This window comes from Anopheles coustani, chromosome 2 (genome assembly GCF_943734705.1).
Source record: "Anopheles coustani chromosome 2, idAnoCousDA_361_x.2, whole genome shotgun sequence".
Taxonomy (NCBI): domain Eukaryota; kingdom Metazoa; phylum Arthropoda; class Insecta; order Diptera; family Culicidae; genus Anopheles; species Anopheles coustani.
The window spans coordinates 19,396,385-19,423,520 of NC_071289.1; the positions used below are offsets into that span (position 1 = coordinate 19,396,385).

The window sequence follows — 27,136 nt, forward strand, 5'->3', positions numbered from 1 at the left end:
TTTGTCGATCGTTTGGAATAGAGTTAGCGTCCAAATACCTTTAAGTTTGGAGGGATTCTGAAGTTCAGGACTTACTGAAATCAACTAGGAGCGTCGTTGTGATGCCTTTTTGATTTAGTCCATTCAATTCTGGATACCGCGACTCACCTGGAAAGAAAGGATGAAAGAAAGTTCCATTAAAGTGATGAATAATTTTTCACCTATTTCTCCCGAAGGTCGTTTCTGGAATGCCTCAAGTTTTACATCTCCCGAGGGTAAATAAGTCAAATTAGGTACTCCTTTGAATAAGTCCCGCAATCCGCTCAATTTGCTACTATTTGTTACAATTGACCCGAACGGACAGGGCTTCCGCAACGTCACACAAGCCAAACGCTCGGGAGCGCATAAGTTCTGCCAACTTTTAACCTTCGCTGCCACCTTTCGCAGCCCATGGTTCGAGTGGCCCTTAATTCCACCCGGTCCAAGGGCAGGCTTTTGCAAGCTGCCGAGTACATGCTTATCGAGTAGCGCCAATCTGCAGAATCCGGCCGCATCAACCGAAGACCCGAGGCGAGGAAATAGGCTTCACTTTGCGAGACCAACGATGGAGGCGCGAACCGGACGCGTACCGTACCAGAAAAGGTGGTACCTCTGTGTGGTGGATGCCGGGCAAGAGTAATGCGATGATTAGCCGCGGCGAACGGTTGCCGCAAATTTCTTCACGCTTCCGAAGGTCCCGGGGTTTGGAAGGGACTGATCGGGCGCTTTGCGGTCCGCGCTTGCGGTTTGCTGCAAGAAACTTGCACTATGTTCGAAGGCATCGCTGAGGGATCTGCGTTTCCCGCGCGGCAATCTTTAAGCGTTACCGGTGAGATTTAGCGTGGAATGGGATAGTGAGATTATGGATGATATGGTAATTACGTTGATTGAGCACCCGGGTTACACACACCGCAGCAACTGGATAGGTGTTTAACTACCGCGCGCTATCAGGAGGGACTACAAATTGGCCGCTCGTTTGTAGAATGCTTAGAGGGCGTTGGAAAGCTTACAAGAACCATCATTCAAGGCGTGGTGATGCTATGGATTGAGCTCCCCTTTAAACTTGTGCCCTCATTCCCCCAAAAAAGGTGCGGAGATCCCACTTTGCAGCGTCCCCCATCAGGTGGTGCATGCGGTTTCGGACTTCACGGGTGTAACTTGGCGCCATTTCGTAATCGAACGCTTCCCGATATGTAGGTGCAGTGCGCATAAAAATCGCACCCCATGATGAACGGCCGATGTCCAGCGGCGTGTATTTTATTTGCAATATGATAAGCGTTCTTATCACTAGCCAAACACGTTCGATGGCGTGGAGGAGTTTTTTTTCGCTCCTCTCCTACTGCCACCCTATATTCGGCTGCTATTTATTTTGTCGATGCTGGCAGATATGGAAGTCGCGGCGAACTCCAACATCAAATCAACACCTCGCCCCGTTTGGAGTCGATTAGGTGGTGAGTTCCAAACTTGAGCGTGAATGTGTGTTTGTGTGGTGGGCTGTATGTTCCCGGAAGCCACACCCGCCACTCTTTCGGAAGGCAGCCATTTCGGGGTACAGCGTGCGGGGACTGTTTGGTTTTGTGTTTGCAGAAGCATGTTTGCCATTTTGCGGTAGCCGGTTGCCGCCATCTCGTAGCGCCGAAGAAGCGCCACCTTTCTAAACGGCTTTGATTAGTTGGACTGTTTGGCTTTCGGGAGGGTGCTTCCTACTCAGAAGAAGGTGCTCCTCAAAGCGTTTCTCTTCAAGTGCTGCAGGAGACTGGGTGCGCGTCCAGTAAATGAATGTTTGAATTGTTGAAACTCAGTAGCCGCTGCAGAAGACGACGATCGACGGAAGTTTGCGAAACATGGTGACTCTTCAACTCTGACGACCGAGACGGCGTAGGGCTACCGGTAGTCGACGGCTTTATCCCTTTTGTCAAAGGTGCAGGCGGCATGCATCGCCACGTAATGCATCGCAACCGGCCACTTGCTGTCTCATGGTGGCTTCCCACTTTATTTGAAATCGATTCCGCGACGGCAGCAGGCGCAGGCTCTCAGCTTTTGCATGCCTCGGTGGGAGGATCTCGTGGGGCTTTTTGTTCGTCACTTTCGAGGCGAGCGACGTTTGTCTCTCCCCTCTCGTGGTCCCCGCCATTCCTTACTGCGACATTATTGAAACCCATCTCCGAGGAGGCTGTACGGTGTGAAGCGTGCGAAAAAAGCCCCATGAGGCGTACAGGTGAAGGTAGTTGTCGGAGGAGGATGGTATTGAGTGCGAGCGGAGTCGGCAGGCAGCTCAAGGGCTCGGGACAACAACAATCGCCCGCTGCCGGGGTGCGAATCCGAGGCTGATTGATGACCGACCGGTTGAGAAATGGTTTGCCATCGAACCGCGAATGCGAATCCGAATTCTTGCGCAAACGCAAGGATTTCGTCGCTGTATCCTCGCGCGACCGTGAGAGGCAGAAGCGGCAAAAGGGCAGAATACCGGTCGCCAGAATGCAATTCGAACAGGGGTGTTTTTTCGGGGAGTCCAAGGCGGTTTTTATTTCTGTTGTTTGACCACGGTGGACGCGCGGATGACGCGCCGGACAACAAAAGCGGGTTTTTTGACGGACGGTTTGGCGGCCTGAAGCTGTTGAATGCCTCTCTTTTTTCTTCGAGGTCCCAACCTTAAGGCATCCGAAGTCGGAGCTCGGACGTTTTTGTCTTGCAAGACTCCGCCCGCCGCACAAAAGCGTCCGAACATTTTCTACCCGATTTGAGTTATGCTGTTAATGGCACAAAATAAGAAAACAATTGATCGATCGAGAATCTGTGGGTCAATCGGGCGGGTTTTCTTTGAAGTCACAAAGGAAGAAATATTATCCTGGGCGTTTGGGGGGGAAACACAGAACTCAATCCTCTTTCAAAATATTTACCCATCCGGCCTGCGCGAATGTTTTGCGTTGGAATTTCAACTATTTCTTTGCTACCGACACACAGACTGTTTTCTACTGCAGAACCAACCATCGCAGGAGGGCCACGTATAAGAAAGGTTTGTGCGCGCATCGATTGTTTATGCATTCATTTATTCCGGTGCGGTTTACACGCGAACGCGTACCGTCTTTTTATTCCAGTGGCGAAGGTGGCCAACCTTCGTGTGGGTTGCGATTTTAGAATCTAATCAAAACGAGGAAGTCTCGCCGGTGGAAGGATCGGTCGCAAAGTCGACCCAAGCTGGTTGGAGGATGATATAATAAGTTCCCGCCAAAAGGTCCCGCTCGCATGCATCGATCGAAGCCTTGTCTTATTTTCCACCGTTTGAGGTTAGGCCTTTGGAATCTATGACGTTTAGAACACGAGCGACGCTTCAGTCCTTCGACACAGGCACCTGTCGCTCATTTCAAACGTCCGTCCGGCGATCAGTTTGACGTCGAGACATGTTCAAGGAGAGGAGAACGAAAAAGAAACGACCGATGTCCTCTTCCATCATGCCCATCCTAAACATCTGTCACCGGGCAGGCACTCGCAATGCAATCCGTTCGGATCCGACTCTTCACCCCCTGCTCTCCCGTACGCTCCCTTCAGGCAAACAAATTTCGATCAGCCACGTTACAGGGTGTTACTTTTTTTTATGTAATTCTATAAACCATTACCAACCGTACTACCACCACCCGCGATAATTGGCGCCGATAATCGACGTAATTGGACGATCAAAAAATTATTTCGGAACCCAACCGCGCGGCATCCGAGGCCGGGCAAGGGGTGAGAGGGACGACGGAGGGAGGATTGGTGGTTAGATGTTGCGCTTTGGGGCGTACATCTCATTGCTTGATCGAAAAATGTTGTGATTCGATTGCAATAATTTAATGAAAATGTGATGAAGGAAAAAAGTGTAAACCCCAAACAGCAACACCAACAACGAACAGTAATTGTTTGGGAGCGCACGGGGAAAGGCGAGCAGACACCATCGTCCGGGGCCTGCCCTCCCAACGCCACGCGCTGGTGACCCCTCCAGCGGCAAAAGAGGGGGAAGCCAGCGATGATTGAATGTTTTCCGAGGGAAAAAATCACATCACATCACGGGGCAACAGATGGCGTTCGAAGCGCAGGTCGGCCGGGGTTTGGGTTTTGGGCGATGTGTAATCGGACTCGATCGATCGATTTATCCGGACCTTGATTTTTTCGATCGATTATTTTAAGTGAACTCATAACGCGCGCACATCTTTTTTCCCATCCCTTCGTCGTAACCCCGTGTACCCTGGTCGACGTTTCATAAGCAGGAGAGGTTTTGCTGCTCTTCACCATCTTTCTTGAATGAAGTGTAAAACTCACGACTCACCTCCCCATCAGGTGGAGGTGTTACCAGCTGCATTGTTTAACAGTTTGATAAAAATGGCACAAAATTATGGTGTGCACGGAAGAGGTGGAGAGGAACAAATGCAAACACCAATCCGGGGAGTCGTACCGTTCATGAGTCACGAGATGAGACGCTCCATCGCTCGATTGCTCGACCCAACGGGAGGCGATGACGATGGATGAAGCTGAAAAAAGAAGGTTAGATTGGACCGTCCCGAACGAAAAACAATCGCACGCAGCAGGGAAACCTTGCGTAACCGCGTAACCGCAACATCCGCCTCCGGAGGGGTCAGCTCCAACGCAACCCAACCCAAAAACCCCAACAACGGCGCGCACTCCCCGTGAGTCCTGCACGCACGCCATGGTGCCAATATTTGGGTGATGATCGGACCGGTCTCGGCACCACCTGCGATTAGTGAGCCCGAGGGCGGGCGTCGAGATGGATCTCAAGATGGCCGGTGTTGATTTTGGACGTACGGGTCGAACGTAACCTGCATTAACCGAACCGTTTTTGGCTGACGCTGATGATGATCATGTGATCGTGCGATTGCAGCAGCAGCAGCTGATCAGGAAGCGGAAATTGTTTTTTCAACCACAAATCGGTGTGTGTGTGTTTTTTTTTCGGGAGTTGCTTTCCTTCCTTCGGTACCTTAAGTCATCGCGATATTATTAAACCGAGGCGTAGAAGAGCATGGAAGAGAGGGAAAAGGTGGGGGGGGGGTACAGTCTCGCGATTGGGGCGCGATTGAATTGTGACCCGCCGGGCGGAAGACGCCAGTATTGAGCGATAAACACAGACGCGCCCGGCTGATGGTGAAAGATTTTTCACGAAAAGTGCCGTTTACCATACCAACCCGGAGCGTTCGTCCCGAGTGTCGGCCAACGCTTTGTACCGGCTCGGCGGATGGCGATAATGAGCGGGGTCAAGCGACCTCAACTCCCTGTGCTTTTTTTTTCTTCCTCCACTCGATAACGGCCGTGTGGGGAGAGGGAAAAAAAATAGGCAGTCCCACCATATAACGTGTCAAATGGTTCCGGGAAGTGGCCAATCTCATCGAATGATAGTTTCCTTTCCGTCTGCGACAGAAAAGCTCGCGCCCAAGCGAACCTCCTCCAAGAAGTGGTTCGCAACTCAACCAAACTAAAAAAAAACGAATCAACCAAACCAAGAAACAAACGGATAAAAAGTCCGACGGCGGGAAACTTTCACCACCCAATTCCGACAAACCCCCGAAAGGCCCGAAAACCCGACAGCATCCCCCGAGCGTTCTCACCGTGTCGTGGTTGCTTGTTGGCGTGCCGTGTGACATAGATTTAATGTGCGTCCCCCGCCCGAACGATTAACTCTCGAGGATGTGCCCTCCCGCTTTTGGTCCGGTGGGAAAAATCTACCCCTTCTCCCGGCACTGGGCCGGTCGTGGAAGGCGGTCGGCTACTTAGTGTCCACCGCGATCGACGCTCACCGACGTCACAGAACCACTGAAGAGGACGACAGCGACGATTGGGGCGGATGGGACGAAAAAATTTGAAATTTATTGCCATCCCTCGACCATAAATCATTGACTCGAACTCTTTGCCGGTTTGTCGAGAGGCCTCCCAACCCGTCCACCACACCTTGGAGGGGGGGGGGATTTTCCGAGCACGACACGTTTGCCAATCTTTTAGGGTGACAGGTGTGTGCACGTGTGTGTGTGTCTTTGAATAACCACCTCCTCCCCTTCAGCTCCATCACATCTCATTAGATCCCACGAGTCTGTTGCGCTTGATTGGAGCCGGTGAGTCTTCTCCAGAGTTCTCTTTATTACCATAAGGGCGGAACACCTTCCGAGTGCGTGTCGGTGCCCATGGTTGGGGACGTCTTGGGCATCCGGAAATCTTTCCGGGGGTCGGCGCACGAACCGGACCGACGCAATCACATCTGTCACACCAGGTGTCAAGTGCAATTAAATCTAATACTTGAAACTATTAACGTCAACGTGTGCTGGAGGAGCGAGGTGGCGGACAGCTGACCTGTTACTCGAAGGTGGCGGAGCCTGGCTTGGGAAACGGTGCTGAAAAAAAAGCTTTTTGTCCGATAAAAGCAGTGGAATTCTACTTTGTCTCCGGAAAACTAACGGCACCGAGGGATGGAAAGGTCCGATGCATCGCCGGCATCTTTGAGTGCGCTTTAAAGATATTGTAATCAGCATTCGTCTGAAACGCTGGTGGCAACTTTGAAGGGGACGATTTTGTTTTACTTCAAATCCTCCAGGGAATTTATTGCGCGGGAGATTATGAGGAAATAGCTTTCATTTAGGTACCGTACGACTTCATCCGATGCATTTGAAGGCTAATGAGTTTGTCACGACATTTTATGATAGTGTTTTGAGTTCGCTTTGAAAATAAAGTTTTAAAGAAACCATATATTTGCTTTGCTAGAAAGGTTTAACTTTTTTTCTCACAATTTTAGTTAAAGAGGTTTAGTTTCTGATAAATTGAGTTGATCAATGTATTTTTTTGTAGAAGATCCTTTTTCTTTTCGTAAGATTCAACTGTTTTCTTTTGTCAGCCATCGAGAGACGAAACTTTATCAGCCTCCTGGACGACTTTCTCACTTGCACAACGAGCGAGCGCAGGAAGGAATGCATCATAATGCCGTTGGCCATTGGAACAGGAAATAGCAGGCATAGTTTTCCCGAACCGGAATGCCGTCCTTCTCCTGTTTCGGGCTCTTAGCCGTCAGCCATCGTGCAGATGTGTGTGCGTGTATTCACGCACACTCGTCCTACACAAATCAACCGAATCGAAGGAAAGTAAAATGCATACACGAAAAAAATAAAAAATACAAAAGTAACAACCCATTCTACATCGACGTTCTTTAGAACGAGATCACGCAAAGCTCCACTCCCACAAAGGCGGGCAAACAAACGGAAACTCTGGCCTCCCCCGAGAGCGTCCAAGCACCTGGGAGGTGAGGAGGCTTTACGCGAACCTCAAAAAAGAAAAAAAAACGAGGCCATATAGCGTCGCCAGCACCCGCAAACCCCTCTCCCCGCCGAGGCGACGAGTCCGGTAATGGCGCTCCGGTAGCCAGGCCGATCCAGTGTTTACTGCACCTGAGCATGCGATATTAAATGTAATTAAAAAATATATTTATATAACTACTTGTTAAATTAGGGCCATGAAATTCGCCCCATATGTGGTGTGTGTGTGTGTGGCATGTGTGAATGTATGGAATATGTCCCTCTCCTCACGGTCCCAAGCCTCCCTTCGCGGTTTGATGGACGCGACGCGTCGGCTTCACATGGGGAAACATTACTACTACCTTTTTTATCTTTTTCGTTTTTCTCTCGAGAGTTTTGTTTCGCGGCGTACGACTTGGCACGCCGTTTGTGGCCGTCGTGTGTGCTGCTTCCTGTATGGGACAGTTTTATGACCTCCGCCACCGCCGCCTATGAGTTCCCGACCAAACCCCTCGCCCGTTCGTTCGATCGCTTCCGTTTTATGCTGCCCGATTGCCACGCGGGTGGAACGAGCGGTGCGTTGGCAGTGGGTGGACAGGGAACCTCGATTCCTGAGAGCGCGCTCGTGTGAGGATGCGAAGGATTATAAAATACCACAACATTTCTGTCGACAAAGATTCCTCCTCCACCGGACGCGTCGCGGCGTTTTCTTCTTAATTGTTAACTCGCCACAGTTCCTCCCCATTCCGCCTTCACTCGCGTTCTTTTCTGTGTGATGTGGTTTGTTGCTACATATTTCTTCCCCCCCTTGCCCACCAACACCGCACGGTTCGCCGGTTCCGAGCGCGATTTTTTGTTGTTTTGTTTTCTTGAATTATTTATCTAATTTTAATGATTTCCTCTATTAGCGGCATCGTGGCCATCGTCTCTCGCTTGTCGCTGTCGTCATCATCGACGACGATGAGGCTCCATTTCGGGGGCCTTCCTACCTGCCATGCCATCGCCCAAAACCCTCCCCTCCCCTCGCCACCCATCTCACCAAAATCGATTATTTCGTTTTCCGTCCAACGAAACGGAAATTTTCGGAGAGCAAAAAAACTAACGCCACCCCGTGGGCACACAGAAAACGCTTTACTTTTTCCACCCATTCCTAATTCTTCACTACTAGCGTCTTCTTATGGGCTAGTTGCTCTTGTTCGTTTCGTTTTCGCTTTGTTGTTTCGTGGGTGGATAGGTGTATTTTCTTTTACTTTTTTGTTTTGTGCTCCCCGGTGATGTGTTTTCTGTTCGCGGTGTCCATCGTCGCCGCCTTTTCGGGCAGCCGATTTGATGCAGCGTGAGGCCGGCAGGCAGCGGCAAATTATGGCCACTCCACCGTACAGCTTATTGCTCTCGTGCGCCCGGCGCGTAAGGGAAGTATTAAAAATTTCACGCTATATTGAGATTCATCACCTGCGGGCTTCACTCGCCGGCTTGAGGTTATTTTTTCTCCATTTCCTTCAGCTGGGAAGAGCGTCTTTTGGGGCTGTTCGTTGGCAGCCAAAATAGGAAAGCACGTGGAAGGAAACGAAATGAAAATTTAACTGGGGAGAAGCGAAAACAGGCGAAAAACTAAACCACCCGAGATAGGTTAAAATTTAACCGACGCGACTGAAACGGAGCCCTTCCTAGCCGTCGTGGGGCAATCGGGGTATGAGTTATTCACCGCCCAAAATCGAGAGGGTGTGTGGGCGGGCACCGAGAAGGGCCGGAAAGACCATTTTGCTCCAATTTTGCACCATTTCCCGAACTGTGGCCCCGATTTAATGACTCATTGGAAATTAGTGACTGGGGGGAGGAAGCACTTTGGCTCCGACGGCGGTAGAAAAACGAGCTTTTCCTCCAGAGGGCGGAAGCTTGCAGCTCGACAAACTTATATTTTTAAATGTTGTCAACACGATGCTTAAATGTCACAGTGGAGAAGAGACAAAAACGTAGTCAAACGATTCTTGCTACCTAAATGAAAAATGAAGCTATAGCCGCTGACAGCTTCAATGGCTTCCTGACCCACATTTTTCGGCCCGAAGATTAATTGCCGCAGGATATAAACTTTTAGTTCATCCGTGAGAAAAGCAGCTCGGGGTGTGGATGGTTTTTTCGTTTTATCTGGGTGAGCTTTTAGGATGATTAATAGGACGTTTCGAAAGCAGACCCGAGGTCCGCTCGTCCGACAAACGGAGAATCTTCTGCAAAAGATTCGTTTTCAAATATTTAAGTTTTGTTTTTATTTTGTGTGTTTGTGATTTTTCCCACAACATCGTCTAAGGGCTACGGCGTGTTAATCGAACGCTCCATAAATCCCTTTTGCTTTGCGTGCAGTTCAATTTGAGTGAACAGCTGCTTCCCAAACCCGATAATTGGCCATAAATCCAATCGGAAACTTTGTTGTTTCCAATCGATGGCCGTCGTTGACTTGCATGTTGTGGGAGCGATTCGCTTCTGTGCGAAGGACACAACCTACCCTAGAACGGGCGGTGGGGTTTGGTCCGGTGAAGAATGGAAAAAGAAGAGTTAGAAAAAAATGGTAGCAAGAATCATGCCACCAACGGCCCCCCAGCTCGAAGAGACGAGGCAGTTAATTTCAATGGCACTGCTGACGCCAGCGAAAACGTTCATTCGCAGCAAATTCATTTCTAATTCGCTAATAATAAGAACCCGGGCCCCGGCCGGACAGTGGTGGCGAGAAAAACCACGCACAACTAGGCACACACACACACGCACACATGGCGCGAAAATCTGACCACATGCGGAAATATCGAAACCGGCAATAAACGCGAGGCGAACGATGATTTGTATCTGGTCATTTTTCTCGCTCGCCTGACCGTTCGCGCGCCACTCCGGGCGATCGTCACGTTTGCGACGTACAAGGGGTTGGTGGGGTGTTCTGAAGCCCGCAGCTTCTGCGCCACCGTCATTACAATTTGTCGACGATGTTAGATCTTTTTTTTCCCCTTCTTTCGTACCTTCAGATCGAGAGGCTCGACCGAGTGTAAAACGCGCGAAAGAAGGTCGAAAGAATATACCACCGTACATGGCCCGAGACGCACGTACTCCCCCGAGAACCACGGAAAGTGGTTGGTGGACAGCCCAAGGGGTGGTTTTTTTTTTCTTCGCCGAGAAGAGCATTAGATTTCCGGGTGTTAGCAGAAGCAGCATTGAAGAGCCATCAAGCGCTTGAACGAGTGCTCTAAAGCTTCCTGAACGGGGAAAAAATAGGTAGCTAACGACCTTTATCTTGTCGATTTTTGCAAACCGATCGAAAGGGGCACCAGTAAATTTCCCAGCCAAATTGAAATGGTTAGGTCTCGGTAATCGGCTGGCAAACTGTTGTTTGCTTTTGATTGCAATTTCAGATTGATTTTGAATCAAACACCTAGCCCCAAATAAATAGAAACAAAATCCAAAGAAACCGACTGGGAGTTAAACTTCGGCCCGATTACGGAATAGCAATGGGTAGAGGTTAATAAAAAATCGTTTAAATCGAACCCGGTGAATCATGTGGCGAAGGTGGAAATCGCGAAGGTGGGCGGGCAGCCAAAACGGTCTGCGCAGAGCACGCCAATCGCCGTACCGGAGGTGGTGAATTGATTTTTTGATTGATTTTTGCTCCATTTTTCTCCATTTTGGGCCGTTTCGGTTGGGCTTCCGAAAACATCCACCCCCTTCACTCTCGATTTCGTAACGAAGGGAATTTCCGTGTGGCGTGGTGAGTGTATCGTTTTGTGTGGAAGTGTGTTGGCTTGTGCAGACGATGATCATTTTTAAAGGTTTTTATTTGATTCGGCGGAAAGCTTTACAAGAAGCTTTTCCCGAATGCCTCCAAAAACAGAAAACAGAAGTAATAATAATTCAATTCCATATGTGTAGCCGATCTCCAAAACTGGCCGGTCCACAACAATCTGATGCCATCTTGCCGGGCGAAAGGATGCTGGAGGCCGATTAGTGATCTATTTTACGGTGCACGGTCGAAGAGTATTATGTTTCGCTACGGTATGGAACGGAGGAGGAGGCTAGGGGGAGCGAAGTAGCAGATCTACTTATGGTCCATGTATGAACTTCACTCCACACGCGCAAACCCCAAGCCACCCCCGAAGGACGTACCCTTCTGCTTGAAAGGAAAGCAAAGAAGCAGCCAACGATCATCAGCAACATTGGACCGCAACAAATATAAACCGAGCGATTGTTCGAGGCCACCACAATCAATCGTAGCACCACCGGCAGCAACGAATGGGCGAGTCGAGATGAGCGTAGCTGATGAAAAATTAATTTACTTACGCCACCATAACCCACTCCACCCCGACAGCCCTGTCGAGATCCCCGAAAACGATCATTTCCCTAGGACGGGACGTTGCACGCGGGACGGACGGGAGGGGCGGAGGTCGTTTGGGTGGGCTGGGAAATAATTTTCCTAACAAAAAAAAGGAAAAAAAGAAAAAAAAAGACAACAACAACCACAACACATTCAACCACAGACCGGGTTGCCATCTTCCACACAGAGAAACATGAACAAGAAAAGGTGAGTGAGCAAAAAATAAAGCAACATAAACTCCAAACAAGCGTCGCGACCAACGGTTGAACTATTTCCTTTGCCGCACCAACACCGAGCGCGTTCGAAAAATGATTCAGAAGCACCAAAGCAGATCACCCACTCTTGCGGGCGAGAAAGTGGAAGGAAAAATTAGCCCACACAAAGCAGACGAAGGTGAGGAAAAAGGCCCACGGGTGAGGCGAACGGGAGGTGAAGGGAGCGAAATTAGTGCTGGAAAGTTATCGATCAAATGATTGAAAGGTAGAGTATTACAGTTTTGACAAGTTTAACTAATCAAATTTCGGCGCGCAAAGCGAAACCCGTTGGCGAAACCTTCCCGAGGCTTCGGAGGTTGTTTCTGCTGCTTTTTTTTGTGCAGGTTTTCATCTCCGTTTCTTTCCATCTCCCGTCGTTTTCTTCTTTCTTTCTTTCCGCGCAACCTTTTGCAATGCGGTACACAAAGTCCTCGCGAACTCTGATTCCCTCCGCGGGGTCGAAATTTGTGAATGGAAAACTGGGATTCCCGTGCTGGGCTTTTAATGTTTTTTTCTCTTCTTTTCCATCTCCCACCGAAACGATTCCGATTATCCATGGCCCGAGGCGAATGTGTTGTTGGAATTCGTTGAGGATAAACTCTCCTACTACTTTATGTGCCTGCTTGTGTTTGTGTGTGTGTGTCGGTGTGTGTGTTTGTGCACCTTGTGCGATCATGCTACGTTTGTCAAAACCGGTGACAAACGTCACATTTTTCCTATCGCAGCGGGGAAGCCCGATAACGTAAGGTCTTTAAACGGCAGGTATCGTGAAGCAGGTCTTTGGCCCGCGTCGGACGGACACCAGTTTATTGCACAACCGTGGCCCGGTGGTGGGTGGATGCTGGCTCTCAACCATATTGCCAATGTGCCAACACACTAGAGGCTGACCTTCGCTGCGCAGAGGAAGACTATGATGAATTTCTTCCCTTGTCCATTGACCGGGAGGGTTGCAAGGGTTGAAGGGCCACCCTCACCAAGGCGGGGAGAATCGGATAAACCAGGCCGGAAGAAAAACATTCACAGTCGTTTGACCCGGACGGCACATAAATTAAATGCCCATGTAATTAATAAAAGAAAGGACCATGTACTCGACCGCAAAACCTAGGTCCGTTAAGAAGGGTCCCGGGATGTGGCATGCGTACGAGCTGCTCTCGAGAACCGGATGGAGTGAGTCAGCGGGGGCGACACAGAGGGAATTGGTTGGGGCGATCGCGACTGCAGGAATCTGTCCCAATGATTATCTGAAACATAAATTTTTATTAAAACGCAATAAATATGCTAATCCACCTTCGGGGGCCTTCCCGTGCTGTGGCTTCTCATCTTTTATAATGCTTTTTCTTGCTGCCCAGCGGACAGATGCGCTTGAAAACCAGATGCTACCTAGGCAATCGACCACCCAACCCCCCTCCCCATATTCATACATACACTTGTGTCCCGTTCCATTCTTCATCCATCATCGAGCATTTGTTTGTCTCTGGGAATGGGAGACTCAGGATAGACGACGAACCTTCTGAGTTGACCGCGGGGGCGACATGCGATATGCGATACGAGTGAGGGAGAGGGAGAGGAAGAAAACGCGTCATCATTTTTCCGAAAGGGTTACATGGGGCAGGTACAACCAAAACTGTTGGTCAGCGATGCTGCTGTCTCCGTTTCAAAACGGAAAGCAAGCAAACTGAAGTGGAAACAAAACGATAAAACAACAATAAACAACGAAAGTATCCTCCACACGGTGCGCTAAACCGAAGAAAGAAGGGTGAGAACACGTGAAAGAATGGATGCTAGATTGAGGTTCAAGCTCAGAGAACGGAGCTGTCCTAGCGCCGAAGAACACCGTTTCTTAGCTCACCGTCATGATCATCTCCGTAAACAAAAAACGAACAGAAACCAGGCAAAAACAGGAGTAGAGCATAAGAACTCGCATTGCTTCTTTGGTTTAGTTTGTTTTGTCTGTACATAGTTGTGAAACAGGTACAATTCACGAACCATTTTTACCTTCAGAAGACACGAATATGGTACGTTTTATCGAAGGAGTTTAAAACAATGTTCCTTATTTTCGTTTGCTAGTTTATGATTTTTATTATATCAAATCTCCTACTAGGAACGCCTTCCCGAAGGAGCCCTGTTTTTGTGGTTTTCTGTTTGCTCTTACTTTTACTTCCATTCACCTGTTCACGATACGTATACTCAACAGCATCTTCCCGCTTCTGATGTTGCTATTGCGTCAATCGGAGGAGGAGAAACAGAAAAGAAAAACAATAGTTTGAATAAACAGCACGTTTGCTCAGCAACAAGTGCAGCAGAGAAAAAACACTCTCGAAATGTGTTTAAAAACAACTACGTAATACTTCATTCTTTTACAGTGTTGGTTTTGAGAAGTTTATGTTCATGGGCATGATGCTTGTTTCGAAAAAAAGAGATGAGAAAAAGTAAAACCGCATTTAAATTCGATCACACATTTTTTTTCATTTTGTTTGAAGCTTCGAACAGTTCAACCTTAACCTAAAAAGTCCTTGCCGCATTCAATCCTTGAAAGTTCATAAACTTCATGGAGCCAAAGAAACCTTAAAAACAAAAAAGTCAATAACGAAAAAACATCGAATGATCACCAATAAAAGAACGATTTGAAGCCTCGGCATTCCAACTCTTCTTATGAGCCTGAAAGATCTTTCCGCGGCTAGTTTCGTTTTGTGCCGAAGGTTAAGACGAAAGGATGAAAGAAAACCGGGTGTGCGGCGTTGCCTATGCGAGGGTGTAATAAAATAAAAGGGGAAAATATATTTGAAAACTGTGGAGGAGAACGCGAAGAAAAACGCAAGAAAAATGAAACAGGAAAGAAGAAAACACTACCATCCACCGGCTATAGGAGGACACACTGACAAAAAAATTAAACCCGTACCATTATGTACGAAGAATGAAGAATGTGATGAGCCAAGCTGAGCGATGATACGAAGCGAACCTGTCTACGCGGGGCTTCCCGGTGCCTAGGAGGTGGGGCGGGGGTGCGGCATGGTGGAAAAGTGGGACGGTAAAGCAAAAGAAGAAGATGAGCATTATCCACTTGGGTGGGGGGGGGGGGGGGGGAAGATGCCATCGGGATAAGGCCCGGCGGCCTGTGGCTGGTGTGCGGGTGTTGATGATGGTCCGTGAGGACGCAAGGGATGGCTGAGGGGGTTGGTTGTTGAGGATTGGTGACGAGAGTGTAGGAGGAATGAACTAAGCACACCAATAAGCACCCCCGGTGGAGTAGGGAATAAAAAGCTAAACAGTTGAAACGCAGGACCATGAACTGTGCGATCTCAAGTCAAATCCGTCCGATAGGAAGAGGCATTGGATGTGGAGAGGCCAAGGAGAGGTGTGGAGTAGGAAAAAAAATCAACAATCCATCTATGGCATCGAACCTCCCGCGTTCTCTTGGCCGCTAGTCCAGCCAAGAAGGCCTTGTTGGGTTGTGCCACTGTGAGCCTTCGAAAGCCTTACCTCCCCTTCGGCGATTCCTCGCGAGTTGCGGCGTCGAGTTTTTACACCCCCAACTCGAGTGTTTTCCGCCCCCCATTTGGAAACCGCTGCGATAGATTTCTTTGTGCCAAAAGCAAAATAAAACGAAAAAACCGATTGACGAAGCGCTGGCTCGACCCAATAATAATGATATATTAATAATATTACTCGCCTGCTTGGGCTCCAGGCGGTTACCACGGTTGTGTTTTGTCAAGTCCTCCCCCGTTTTCATTCCTTGCGCACGCACACACGAAAGAGCGCAGCAACTCTTCTGCACTGAAGTGTTGTTTTTGCCTGCCTTAGGCCGAACCTAAAACCGATCCTGCGGAGAAGCGAACGGAGCGAATGTGTAGGGCCTTTTATGGCAAACAAGCTAACAGGTTCTCCGTTTTCGGACTAGTTAATTTCGAATTGTCTTATTATGCGTTTTTTTTTGTTTGGTGTGGGTCCTCTAACGCTTTTGCGACAAGCACGAGCGACGCAAACGAGCATAAAAGGAGCAATCTCGGCTCGACAATAGGAAGGTGTGAAATTCGATATTTCCAACCCTTCGTCCCCCATTTTTATATAATACTAGCTGCTTTCGACAGAAGTTTCAACGGGGTTTGAAAGCTGCAAAAAAGTTGGAAATTTACCGGAAAGCCGTGACACTTCGTACAGCGCTACCATTTATGTGCTGCCACACTAAATTGTAAAATGTTAAATTAGAAATCTTCATTTCGAAAAATGGCAAATCGATGTAGGCTAATGAAATTGTTAGAGCGCTTTATTGCACCGGCGTGGACGCAAACATACCGGTGCGCAGGCGATGAAGCTTCTCCACGACGATGCGGGAGTTGAAATCAAAATCGAAAGACTTCACCCATCCGTGATCAAGCGACGAACCTCCCCCCGGGTTTCGGTGCGGTTGGGTTTATGTAAGCTTTTATGATGGCACCGATGCTGGTTCGGGCAGCATCACAAGTGGACCGTTCGAACAAAAAGAAGATGATGCTGTGCATGAGTGTGTGTGTGTGTGTAGTAAAAGCATGGACAATTCGTCGGTACAACTGTATCCCGGTTTGTAAACAAAGCGTTTACGAATCGAAGAGCAAAAGGAAAACGGCATCGGACGACGACGAGGACAATGCGAAGACGATGATGATGATGATGAGGATGGCGACAACGGTTGCGGTGGCGGTGGCGGTGGCAGCGGCCAGGGCATAAACTAACCATCATCTTCATCTGCGCCTTTCTCTCCCTCCGAACTGGTTTCGCTCCCGGGTCCGGCAGCAGGTTTTTCGGTCGCGGTCGGGCTGGGAGAATGACCGCGAAACAAGACATCCACCCGCAACCTGTTGCTGTGGCGTTCGTTAGGTGAAAGAGAGGCGGAAAGCAATAGAGCAGGGTAGAAAGAGCAGCGGAAGAGGAAGAAGCAGGAGGAGGCCCACTCTGATGAACGTCGCTTCGAAGTCGGCTCGGCTTGTTGTTGTTCCACTGGCGTTCCTTTTTATCTTCGATTAATCAAACACCTGTTGTTTTGGTTTCTCTAAGAAAGAGATTGACCGTTCGTCGATGGACATCACGAAAGAGGGCTCGGGGAGGGGCGGAAGGCAAGACTGACCCACCAGCATCACACAACGGCATACGCACAAAAAAAAAACTGCCACCGGCCATAGGCACGTCGATCAACCCGGACGAAGCCGCCGCGAGTGAAGGTGTATTGAATTTATTAATCCTTCAAAATAATAATAAAAGGAAAGATACCAAATAACAAAAAAAAGAACACGCTTCAATCCCCTCGAGCCGAGCCCGGTGTGAAAAAAGGAACATCAAGTCGGCCCGCGGCTGAGGCGCTTTCCTTTTCGTTGTTTTCCGCCGCCCCAAACGCAACCCTCATGGTTCCCTCTCGCTCTCCGGTGTTTGTCCGCGGGTGTCAACAATAGATTGATGTGTGTATCTACGAATTTCGTATAGCGAAGGAGTATAGCATTTTTGGGTTTCTTTCCTCTCCGGCGGGCATCCCTCTCCGATTGCGAGCGCTAGGAAAAGGCTTCCCGAGGGGTTGAACAGGTTGCGCTGCGGCGCTTTGACGCGCGAGCGACACAAATTGGGGTCAAAAATGGCGTGCGTCTAGTTTTCAGGTTTTTCGGCATTTTTTCCGCTCGTGGAAGGAAAAGAGCGGCGGGGGTGGGGTGCAAAATAAAACAACACGAAAATCGTCGAGACGAGAAAAAACGGTACAAGGGAAGCTCAGCGTGCCTCTTCGCCTCGAGCCTCGGCGTCGTTCGATTATGTTTTCGCACGCACACACACAATGCAATGCACCATGCCGTTGTGATGGTTTGTCTTCGGGAGGTCGCCTTGCGGGAGGAATCGTGCAACAATAATATGATAATAGTTATAAATTTGGCGCAACCAAGCGAGCGGCAGCATGCAATCTGGTCAAATAAAGCGAAAAATACAAGCGACTCACCAAACCCCCCGCGGGCGCAACCCAGACCACCCCCGTGGCCGTAGATCACTCCGTTGAAACAACCCCACAATCCTACCCACCCCCCTTTTTCCAACCATTTTTTTTCTGCCGGAATTCTATCGCGCCGTGGGCCAATAAAAGGCCACTCATTAGCGCGCATACGGGCGCGTGCGCATACGCGAATGATTTTACCACTGGGCGGTCCCCGTTCCCCGTTCATCCCCCCTACACACACACCTGTCCAATTAAGGTCCCCTTTTGTCATTCTTTCGGCGGCGCGCTCGATCGGATCGGGTTGTTTGGCCGCCGCCGCTTGCGCTCAACAACAATCCTAGGCTCGGAAACCTCGAAACCGCAGGTTGGCCACCAACATACACGCGACAGTTAGCGACACGAAACAGAAACGGAACCGACCGTCCTTTTCCCTCCCGCCACCGTGTGTGTGTGTGTGTACGTTTTTGGATGTGTTCGATCAATTCACTCAAGGAACGACCCTCGGCGTTTCGAGCACGACAGTTTTGTTTCACCTGTCGATCTGTTTCCATCTATCCCTCCCTCCCTCCCAACCCTCATCCCCTCGTTCCCTTTGCAACCCTTCGCCATAGCTTGCAGCTGCCCGCGCGATCGTGCTCCGCAGGGTTGACAAGGTCGTACGAATGTTTGATTAGCTGCGCGGCGATCAAAAAACGGCTGACGAATCGAGCGTGAATGGGATAAAAAAATGTATGTTATTTTTTTCCTTAAGGAAATGGAGGGGGTGGGTGCGAAAAAGGGAGCCCACCCTCTCCTCGGTACCGGGCAAAACAGGTCCTACCTACCCCCACTCGTTGGAGTGAAAAACTGACCCACGTTTTATTGCCATTTTCATACGACACCACAACGAGCTCGGGGAGGGGGCCGGACATGATCTGTGGTCACCCGGGTGGGTATCTGGCCATTTTATGGATGCGGTTTTGTCGCTCGATATGGGCTCGAGACCCAGCGGCTTGCTCGCGTTCGGGTTTTTAGCGAGGTTTTATTTGTTTTACACTCCACACCAAATCATCGGATCGATTATGATCTCGCGGTGCTGAGGTTCGTCGTTCTATCATCCATAATCGGTGTGAAACGCCTCGTACAGCGCGCGATAGAACAATCTGAGCCAAAGCTGGGGATTAGCGAAGGTCTAGGGCGATCGCAATGGATTAAAGTCCGCAGGAAGTAATGCTTAATCGGCTGTTGGTAACGTACCTTCAGCGCAATAACACTTACAAAGACGATACCTAAAATATATATAAGAGCTTGAGAGAACAGTATTAGAATTACAAACACAGTGTAACGCACGCCGGACAGTTTGGGTCGTCGTTTGGGATGCTGCTCTTCAGACGAAATTATTTACGCAAACCATAATTTTATGCTTAAACCTTTTTTTGGTCCCTTACTCACTTGCCCTCAACTCGTGGATGGATTAAAAATATAAAATAAAACACCACATACACACATACACACACCGCGGCGACGGCAAGAGCAAGTGTATCGCAACATAAATCTACCATCTGTTGTGCCGTATGTTTTAGGTTTTGCTGGGCTTGTTTTTCCACACTGGGCTTGCACGGGTGCTCGAGTTCTGGTACTTACGTGCCGTACACGTTAAGGGGGCCAAAATCGTTGGCACAAGAACTGTGCTGCCGGGGTTTTCAAGAAGGATGCTGGCTGCCGGAGATGCGAAAGACGGTTGTACATTTTTTGCTGCCGTTTTTGCATTATTATTAGGCTTATTTCGCCAATCGCTAGTTGCGTCTCTGGTGACTCGTTAAGTGGTTTGTTTTGCTTTCCCCCTCACGCGGGCGATCGTTTTTTGGGCTTCTGGTTCGGGTTCTTAATGTTTGTAGAGGGTGCCCTTACTCCTACCCTCTTCGTTCGCGCATACAGGGAGCATCGTCAAGTTATGCTTTTTATGCGAACGATGCTCGTTCAGCGGTAGGTTTTTGTGTTTCGCCTCTCCTTTCAACGATTGAATATTTTTCCCACTACTCCCACTACGAGACGTCGTTGTCGTGTCGGTGGACGTGTTTATAATAGAGGCGAATTTGTAAGACTTCCACCCCCCACCCCCACCGAGCCCCCTCCTCAAGAAGCTACGTGGCAGAAGGGAATTCAACGAGAGGAGACTGGATGGAATTAATGAACCGAAAACCGCACTCCGGCCAACGCAAACAACAAAAAAAAAAGGAAACAAAAACCTAACCCCACGAGGGAGTCTCTAGGAGTTCGACGTAAGGAAGAACTCAACCATATGATGAGTGAATGGGTCGTTCGCGGTCGTTTGCTGGTTCTTTGATCGACGACGACGGCGACGGGCAAGAGGCTTTGCCAAAACTCAGCAAAAAGTGGCGCAAAAAACAGTGGTTTCAGTAAAGGAAGAAAAACGAGACCTCGGAAGAGACGAGCAAAAGTCTTCAGTGAACATTCAACACACCGTCCGAGACAAGTGTGTGGCGTATGGAACATTAAGCCCGGGCCCGGCGCAAGTGAAGGCAGCACGAGATGTTGTGGCCCGCTACAATGGAAGAATAATTTTCGCGATGATTTCCATCGGGCTTGCGAAGGTGGTGCGGCTGCTCGGTTCCGTCACGCGGATTGGCTAGTTTATTTTACTTCTTTTCCGCTACTCGGGAAGGCCCGCTTCGGAGCCACACAACTATAATTTGTGGCTCTCGGGGAAGGTGTTGATGGTTAGTTTTAGTATCATAATTGCACGGCTTTATGGTGGCTTAATTGCAGCCCGTTCCGTGGCGGGTCTTCCGCCACTGTAAAGTGTTATATTTTCGTACGAAACTACGTCGCGTTTAAATTTGTTTTTGTTCCTAAAAATATCATCCACACGTCCTGGAACCAACGGTTTCGCCACCGGACACCCTGCTGGCGGTCAACGTCAAAAATACCACCCAAAACGTTTTTGACTAATTTCATTAGCTCGCACGCACTATCGTCCGCTATCCACGCGGTGGTGACGCGATTTTGTGACCGTGCGGTTAGCCTTTCTTCCCCTATTCTGGCTCCGATTCAATTTGGTCCCTTTCGAAAATGTGTTGTTTTCTTCGGCGAACGTGTTTCGTTTTCGTAAAACGAAAGTTCCACTTAGCGATAAGATATTCGCCTCCAGCCGGTCGGGAATTTAGTTTTTCCCATCCGCATCCCCGCGAGAGTGAAGAGGATTATTGCAGTAAAAAAACAAAACACACACACAACTGAGTAAAACTAAAACCAACCAACAGCGCCACCACCCCGCTCCGTCCGGCTTGTGGAAGGAATGGCTTGCGAAAGGTTCTCCATAAATCCCACAAACCGAGGGACGAAGGCGGACGAACCAGGCACCCCCGAAAAGCAGATCCTATTTTTCATTCCCAGCCCCATAAACCACAGGCCACCATCGGGCCCCATCAACCATCGGGCTGCTTCTTCAGGCGAAGCCCCCGGTGCCGGTGTCTGTGGGAAAGAAAGCTGAAAACAGTTTTACGACATCGAAACGGTTAATCTTAGGCGCGCAGAACGACCTCGTGGTAGCCTACAAAAAGGGTTTCCTGCTAGTGTTTCTTGCGCGCGTGTGTGTCTTTGTGAGTGGAAGCAACGGAGCAGGAAGCGAGCTTGAAAGATAAGATGAAGCTTGCGGTTTGTAGTGGGTGATGGTCCGAGACTGCGAATGCGTCACCGGATGGGGATGGGAAGCTTTTTACTTCGACGAAGCCTCCGTTGTGCGCTTGAGGCTTGAGCGTTCGACGTCATCGCAAAAAATAAGCCAACCTGTCTGGCATGAGTGGATTGAGTTCAGCGGTAGCGCGCCGATGTGGGAAAAATATATCACACGCTTCTTGTTTTAAATAAATTAAAAAATACATTAATCAGCGTATGCAAATGGTTTTAAATTCTTCCTCGTGGATAATTGTTTTAAGCACTCATAAACCAATCTTGCTTCGCAGGAAAAGTTAAAGAATTTAATTTGATAAATTCACATTCCTCACCCAAGCTCGTTTATCTCATCAGCCCCCTTTTTCCGTCTGATTTATGTTCGCTCATATAATCGCTAGCATAGACACACACACACACACCCTTAGAAAGATACGCACGCAACCATAAAGTGATACTAAGCATCTGTCAATTGTTGTATCCCTGTCTCTCTCTCTCTTCCTTCGACAACCCCGACCCCGTCCGACGGTTCATGGCGATGCTGTTTCTGCGCCGAATAACAATTCGTTTCGGTTTTCATCACACGTCGTCGCCATCGCCGCCGCCCGAGCTCCACACGCGCCGTACGCAACGCGGCCACCCCGAAAAACACGTGCTCTCGATGGAACGTCAAGATGTTGGCGAAGAAATATGGAAGAAAAAAAAAAGTTGGGGTCGATGGGGTTGCGTGGGGCAAGGGTTTGGCAAAGTCGAGGGGGACTGGACGGGGGGAGCCTGTGCGATGACACTGCGGTATCGATGAATGGAATGGCAACGGATTGAACCACCCACAACCCGCGTTTCCCCCATCGATGCGATGACCAGCATCCGCCCCGATGTTTTCCACTTGAACACGAACTGTATGCCGGTGTCGATGACGACGGTGACCTTTCTTTTTCTCACACGCTCCTCGATGTAATCCTTTGCCGCACAACGCCCTCCTACCCCACCCCATTTCCATATTCAACCGAGCAAACCATGTGACAACTATGAAATGAGCTACGGATTCAACCAGACTTGCGGGAAAGAAATCGAAAAAATATGTAAAGAAAAAAGCGGTCCCTTCCAACGGAACATTCGGGGGGACTGCCGTGTTGGTGTCTCCATGGATAAGGGAGTTGGGAGGCACGAGGCGATAGGGTTATAGCGTTGCCGGTTGCCACGAGTCATGCCGCATCGCTGCCGGTGACGATGATGACTATTGGTTGGATAATAAATTCAAATTAAGCATCAGCCAAACGCCCACCATCCACCCCACAAGGGGACAAACGAGGGGTGTTGGGGAGTGGGAGAAACTATGAAACAATAAAAGGATTCTCGGTTGAAGGCAAGCCAGCAAACACATCTGCAAACAGAGAATGTTGGTCTGTTTCGTGATGCGAATTTTCGAAAATCGTTCGATGGTTTTATTCGCTGTTCGCCTTTTCCCCCCCCCTTTAGTTCGGCATGTCTCCGGGTGTTAGTGGAAGGGAAATCGAGGGAGGACCTCGACCTCGAAAAGGATTCATCTAAGGCCCGCCGATTGCTGACGATTTGTGAGACGCTGCAGAGATAGATAGAGGGAGAGACAAAGATCAGAAACTTCGACGCCGTTCACGGAGAAGAAGTAGTAAAAACAATTACTCCACACTGACAACCGAGCGTCTTGGAGTTCCTTGCCCCATCCAAGCGTTCGCCTTCCAGATAGATACAGATACGCGCCCAGAATACATCGCCTTCGCAGCGGATCTAGTGTTAACAGAACCCCCGAAAGAAGATGCGTGGGATTTCCTCCCCGTCGACACTGAACGTCAACCCATTCGTAACGTCGTTCGATGCGGGTCTGTGACCATTTCCACTCGGCGTGGAGGACACTCTGAAGGATATCCGGCCCGAGCGTGATGTAACGAACGCCGAGATCAATGCAGACAACTACCGGGACGTGCCTGTCATCGGTAATCGACCGGTTAACGGACCGGCGAGATTTTTGCCAAACGCCAAGCCAAAAAACGAAGGGAGCAAGCCGTTCTGTGGAAAACGATTTCTACGCACTGCGTCGACGGCGTTTTTGGCGCCGGTACATAAAAGCGTTTCGTTTCGGGGGCGCCATTTGACTATGGCAGTGTCGAGTGTGATAAATATGCTAAAATAACATTCAATTCAATTTTATCACAATTCGCTTCCAATTATTTCGAGCAAGTGCGGCGAAATGGGTTCCACAAAACCGGAGCCCCGGACCGACATTTGTATGGATTAAGCTCACTTTTATTTATTGGACTATTTCACACGGCGCTTTTTCTTCCCCCCCTGAGCCAATCGGTCCTTATCCTGCGGTACCTGCGGCCAGTAAGCCGTCGTTCGACAAAGGGCAGAGATTTGTTTCGCGCTGACCAAAAACCGGATAAGCACAGGATGCCAGGCCGAGGGCTGGAAGGTAACCATTTTTCACAACCCGACAACAACCTGCACCTGATGGAGGGTACACACTTCTTCCCGCCCCTCCTTCCGAAGGCGTCCGAAAATGCAAAACTGCGCCGTTTTCAAGCGTATCATTTCGATTACGTGGCTTGCGGTGGACGAGGCGCCCTTCGAAAGCGCTCCCTTCTCTTCGCTTCCCGGGTTGCGCGAACCGGGTGGAAACGGAGGGGTAGCGGAGGGTGAAAAAATCCGTCACCAGCCACCAGGCGACGACAGCCGAACGAAAAGGCCGATTGCGCGCGCACACACACACACACCCCCCGAGGGCCTCAGAGAGGGGGCATCAATAAATTAATCTGATTTCAACTGTCAACATCCGTTAAATTAGCGCTCGCTTTTCAACCCCCCCTTTCCTCGATCCCGCCATCCACAGTAAGGGCGGAAGAACGGGGAGACGAAGCGGGAATGAAGGGATTTGCGATAAAGTAGTGCGATGAGATGAGAAAACTGGTTCAGGGCATCAGACAAACCGACAAACGCCAAATGCACTCTGGAGAAAAGTGTAAACCAAAGCCAGCGTCGTCGACGTCGTCGTCCTCGCTCTTTCGCACACTCTTTGCCACGGCGGACACACAGGAGAAACCCACCGCTGAATTCCTGGCCCTCGTGGCCATCTCCGGCGCAACATCGCGGCTAATAATGTCATTCAATTCAATTTACTCGTTTTATTCACGATTTTACTTAGACACCCTTGGGCTCGTAAAGGCGGCGCTCTCGAGTTCGAGGGTAGGAAAGAAGAAATGATCCCCTACGTCTCCTTCTACCTTCCCACCTGCACCTGGTAGACACTAATGCTGCACTTTTTGTCCCCCCTCTCTCCTCCCTCCCTTGGGGACATTAGCCTCAAGTGACGCGTTTAATGTAGTCATTCCGGAGCCGTTTTATTACGGGGGAGTAGTTTACATTGCGATCTCAGCGATCTATCCGGGACTTAGGCTGTCTTTTTCTTATTTCTGGAGGAAGTGTTTGCTCCTCTAGGGGTTAGCCGTAAAGCCGCCCAAGTTATGAGTCTTTTGACACCGGGAATCATTGAGTCCGCGAGCGTGGAATCGATTCGTGGGCTCGTGGTTGGAAAATTAGCCTTCCCCGAGGCGGTTTTATTGGCCCCGATTAAGCGAAGTCCTGGCGTGTTCTAGGAATAAAGTAGTATAACTTACGCGAGTACTCATCGCAATGGTAAGATTGGCTTTCCCGCAGACACTTGTCCCAATGCTGGAACTGGAACATACCTGGAAGGGAGCAGAGAGAAATACAGAAGATTAGTTGAGGCTGTTAATATAATTACATTCTCCTTAACTCCTAGAGCTGCATAAAACTAACGAGCGGCAATCGAGCGGTGGCTCGTGGAACATCCTGTCCGTTTACCAACGTTCGATCGCAGATACTTTGTGTTTCGAGCGGTTCATTATCGGGTAACGATCCGTGGTAAGCCAGAATCATGGGGCACACCTGATCACGAGCATGCGGTTTCGGCATTGCATACATCGATGGCTACATTCTGCCACCGCCGAGCCTCTAGACACACAGACTTGTAAGTCTCAAGAGTCGACTAATCGTTCGAATGTCATCGTGGCTCGTCGACGTCGGTCGGCAAATGGCTCGACAATTACCATACCGATTTGGTTATAAACATCTACACCAATTCCTTCGCCGGTTCGCGGTATAAAGCCATAAAGATGGTGAGCTCCATCTCGGTTAGGGTTGGGTGACACTCCCACAACACCACCACCACCATCACCACCGCGAATACCTTTCCCGTCATTACGACCAAGACGACTGCAGGCTCGCAGGATGTGGTGCACGGTTCGCCACTCCGCACTCGAAGCGACGCACGCAATCGTAAATGCACTCGATCTGCCCCTTAGCCGACTCTCCACCCTACCCCACCGACCGTCCCCTACAAGCAGGATTTTCATTCACCCTTTTTTCTACCGTCTGGAGTTGCGAAGACGCGAAGCGGATGTGCGTGCGCCACCTGCATCTTTTTAACGGCAGAAGAAGTGGCGTGGGGCAAAGGGCTGGAGCATCATGCTGGATGCTGCACTCCACCCCGGGGCCAGAAGAAGAGCCAGACCGAAAGGGGAAAGACGCGAGGACGCGATGGCATTGCGCACGTCTACACACCATTTCATATTAATTTCCAACCTGCCAACTAATCGCTAACCGTTCGAGACCAATGTCTTGAGGCGAACGGAGCAGGGCCTCCCGGGAGGGAGCGAGGTGAAAGAAAAGCTAGCAAATCGGGCACGATCTTCTTGTGCGCGAGAGCTTGAACCACTTGCAACAAGCCTCTTTTTAGCGTCCGGCGCGACAACGGCGACTCTCGGCAAGCTAATAAACCTGTTTGTCTGCCTCGAAGGATGGGTGTTGTAGGGTTGGGAAACAGAGGCCTCTTCTTCACCCACAATCGTGGCTACGTGGATGATGATGATGATGATGATGATGTTGGTGATGATGCTGGTGCACACTCCGGTCGTGCGGTGCTGCTGCTGCAAGCCATCGCCGCAAGCGATCAGCAATTGATACCATCGATGGCTACTGCCTCGATTCGTTGCTACTGACCGTAAGAGATAGAAGAGGACATGGTAGGGAGTGAGCGGTGGTCCTCCCTTGAGGCAAGCAGGCTTCTGTGCGTGCGGTGCCTTCCGTAAGCGGATCGCGTTCCAGCTTCCAAGTGGCAAGTGCATTCCTACTAACGGACGCAAAGAAGGCAACCCTGCAGGTGGAGATTGCATCCTCCTCCAACGCCACCTTCGCCAACAGCACAAGAAGTTCTCGCGCAGACACCGAACACATGTGGCGGATTCGTTGCGTTTCGTGCATGAATTCCTCCGGCGGGTGGAGTTGGAGGTACTGGAGGCCCATAAAAGAGTGAACCAAGCGTCGTAGGGTGGAGAATAAAACAAAAAAAAAAGGTAACTGTCGCCTACGAAGAACCGAGCACGACGACAATCGACGTCTTCGTCTGGAAGGTTGCGAAACCGTCACCACGGTGAGCCCGCGGTCTCACGTCCGCTGTTCTGCGCTGCATTGCAGATCGGTTCTTGTTTTCCGAAGGCAAGACCCAACACAACGTTGCTTTTTAGGAGCGATCCTACTTCCCTTGTATGTGCAGGTTCCACTTTTGTCCCCCTCGCGG

General features: G+C 49.8%; 1 protein-coding gene across 1 annotated transcript in view; it reads right to left on the reverse strand.

Moving 5' to 3' along the window:
• Nucleotides 1-25,473, reverse strand: part of LOC131264047 (zinc finger protein 853) — a 46,083-nt gene extending 20,610 nt beyond the window's left edge. The window contains exons 1-3 of the mRNA XM_058266337.1: nucleotides 25,383-25,473; nucleotides 25,155-25,226; nucleotides 19,066-19,097 (exon numbers count right to left, since the gene is read on the reverse strand). Coding sequence (XP_058122320.1) covers nucleotides 19,066-19,097; nucleotides 25,155-25,226; nucleotides 25,383-25,473 — 195 coding nt within the window. The remainder of the gene's footprint in view (nucleotides 1-19,065; nucleotides 19,098-25,154; nucleotides 25,227-25,382) is intronic.
• Between the last annotated feature and the right edge of the window lie 1,663 nt (nucleotides 25,474-27,136).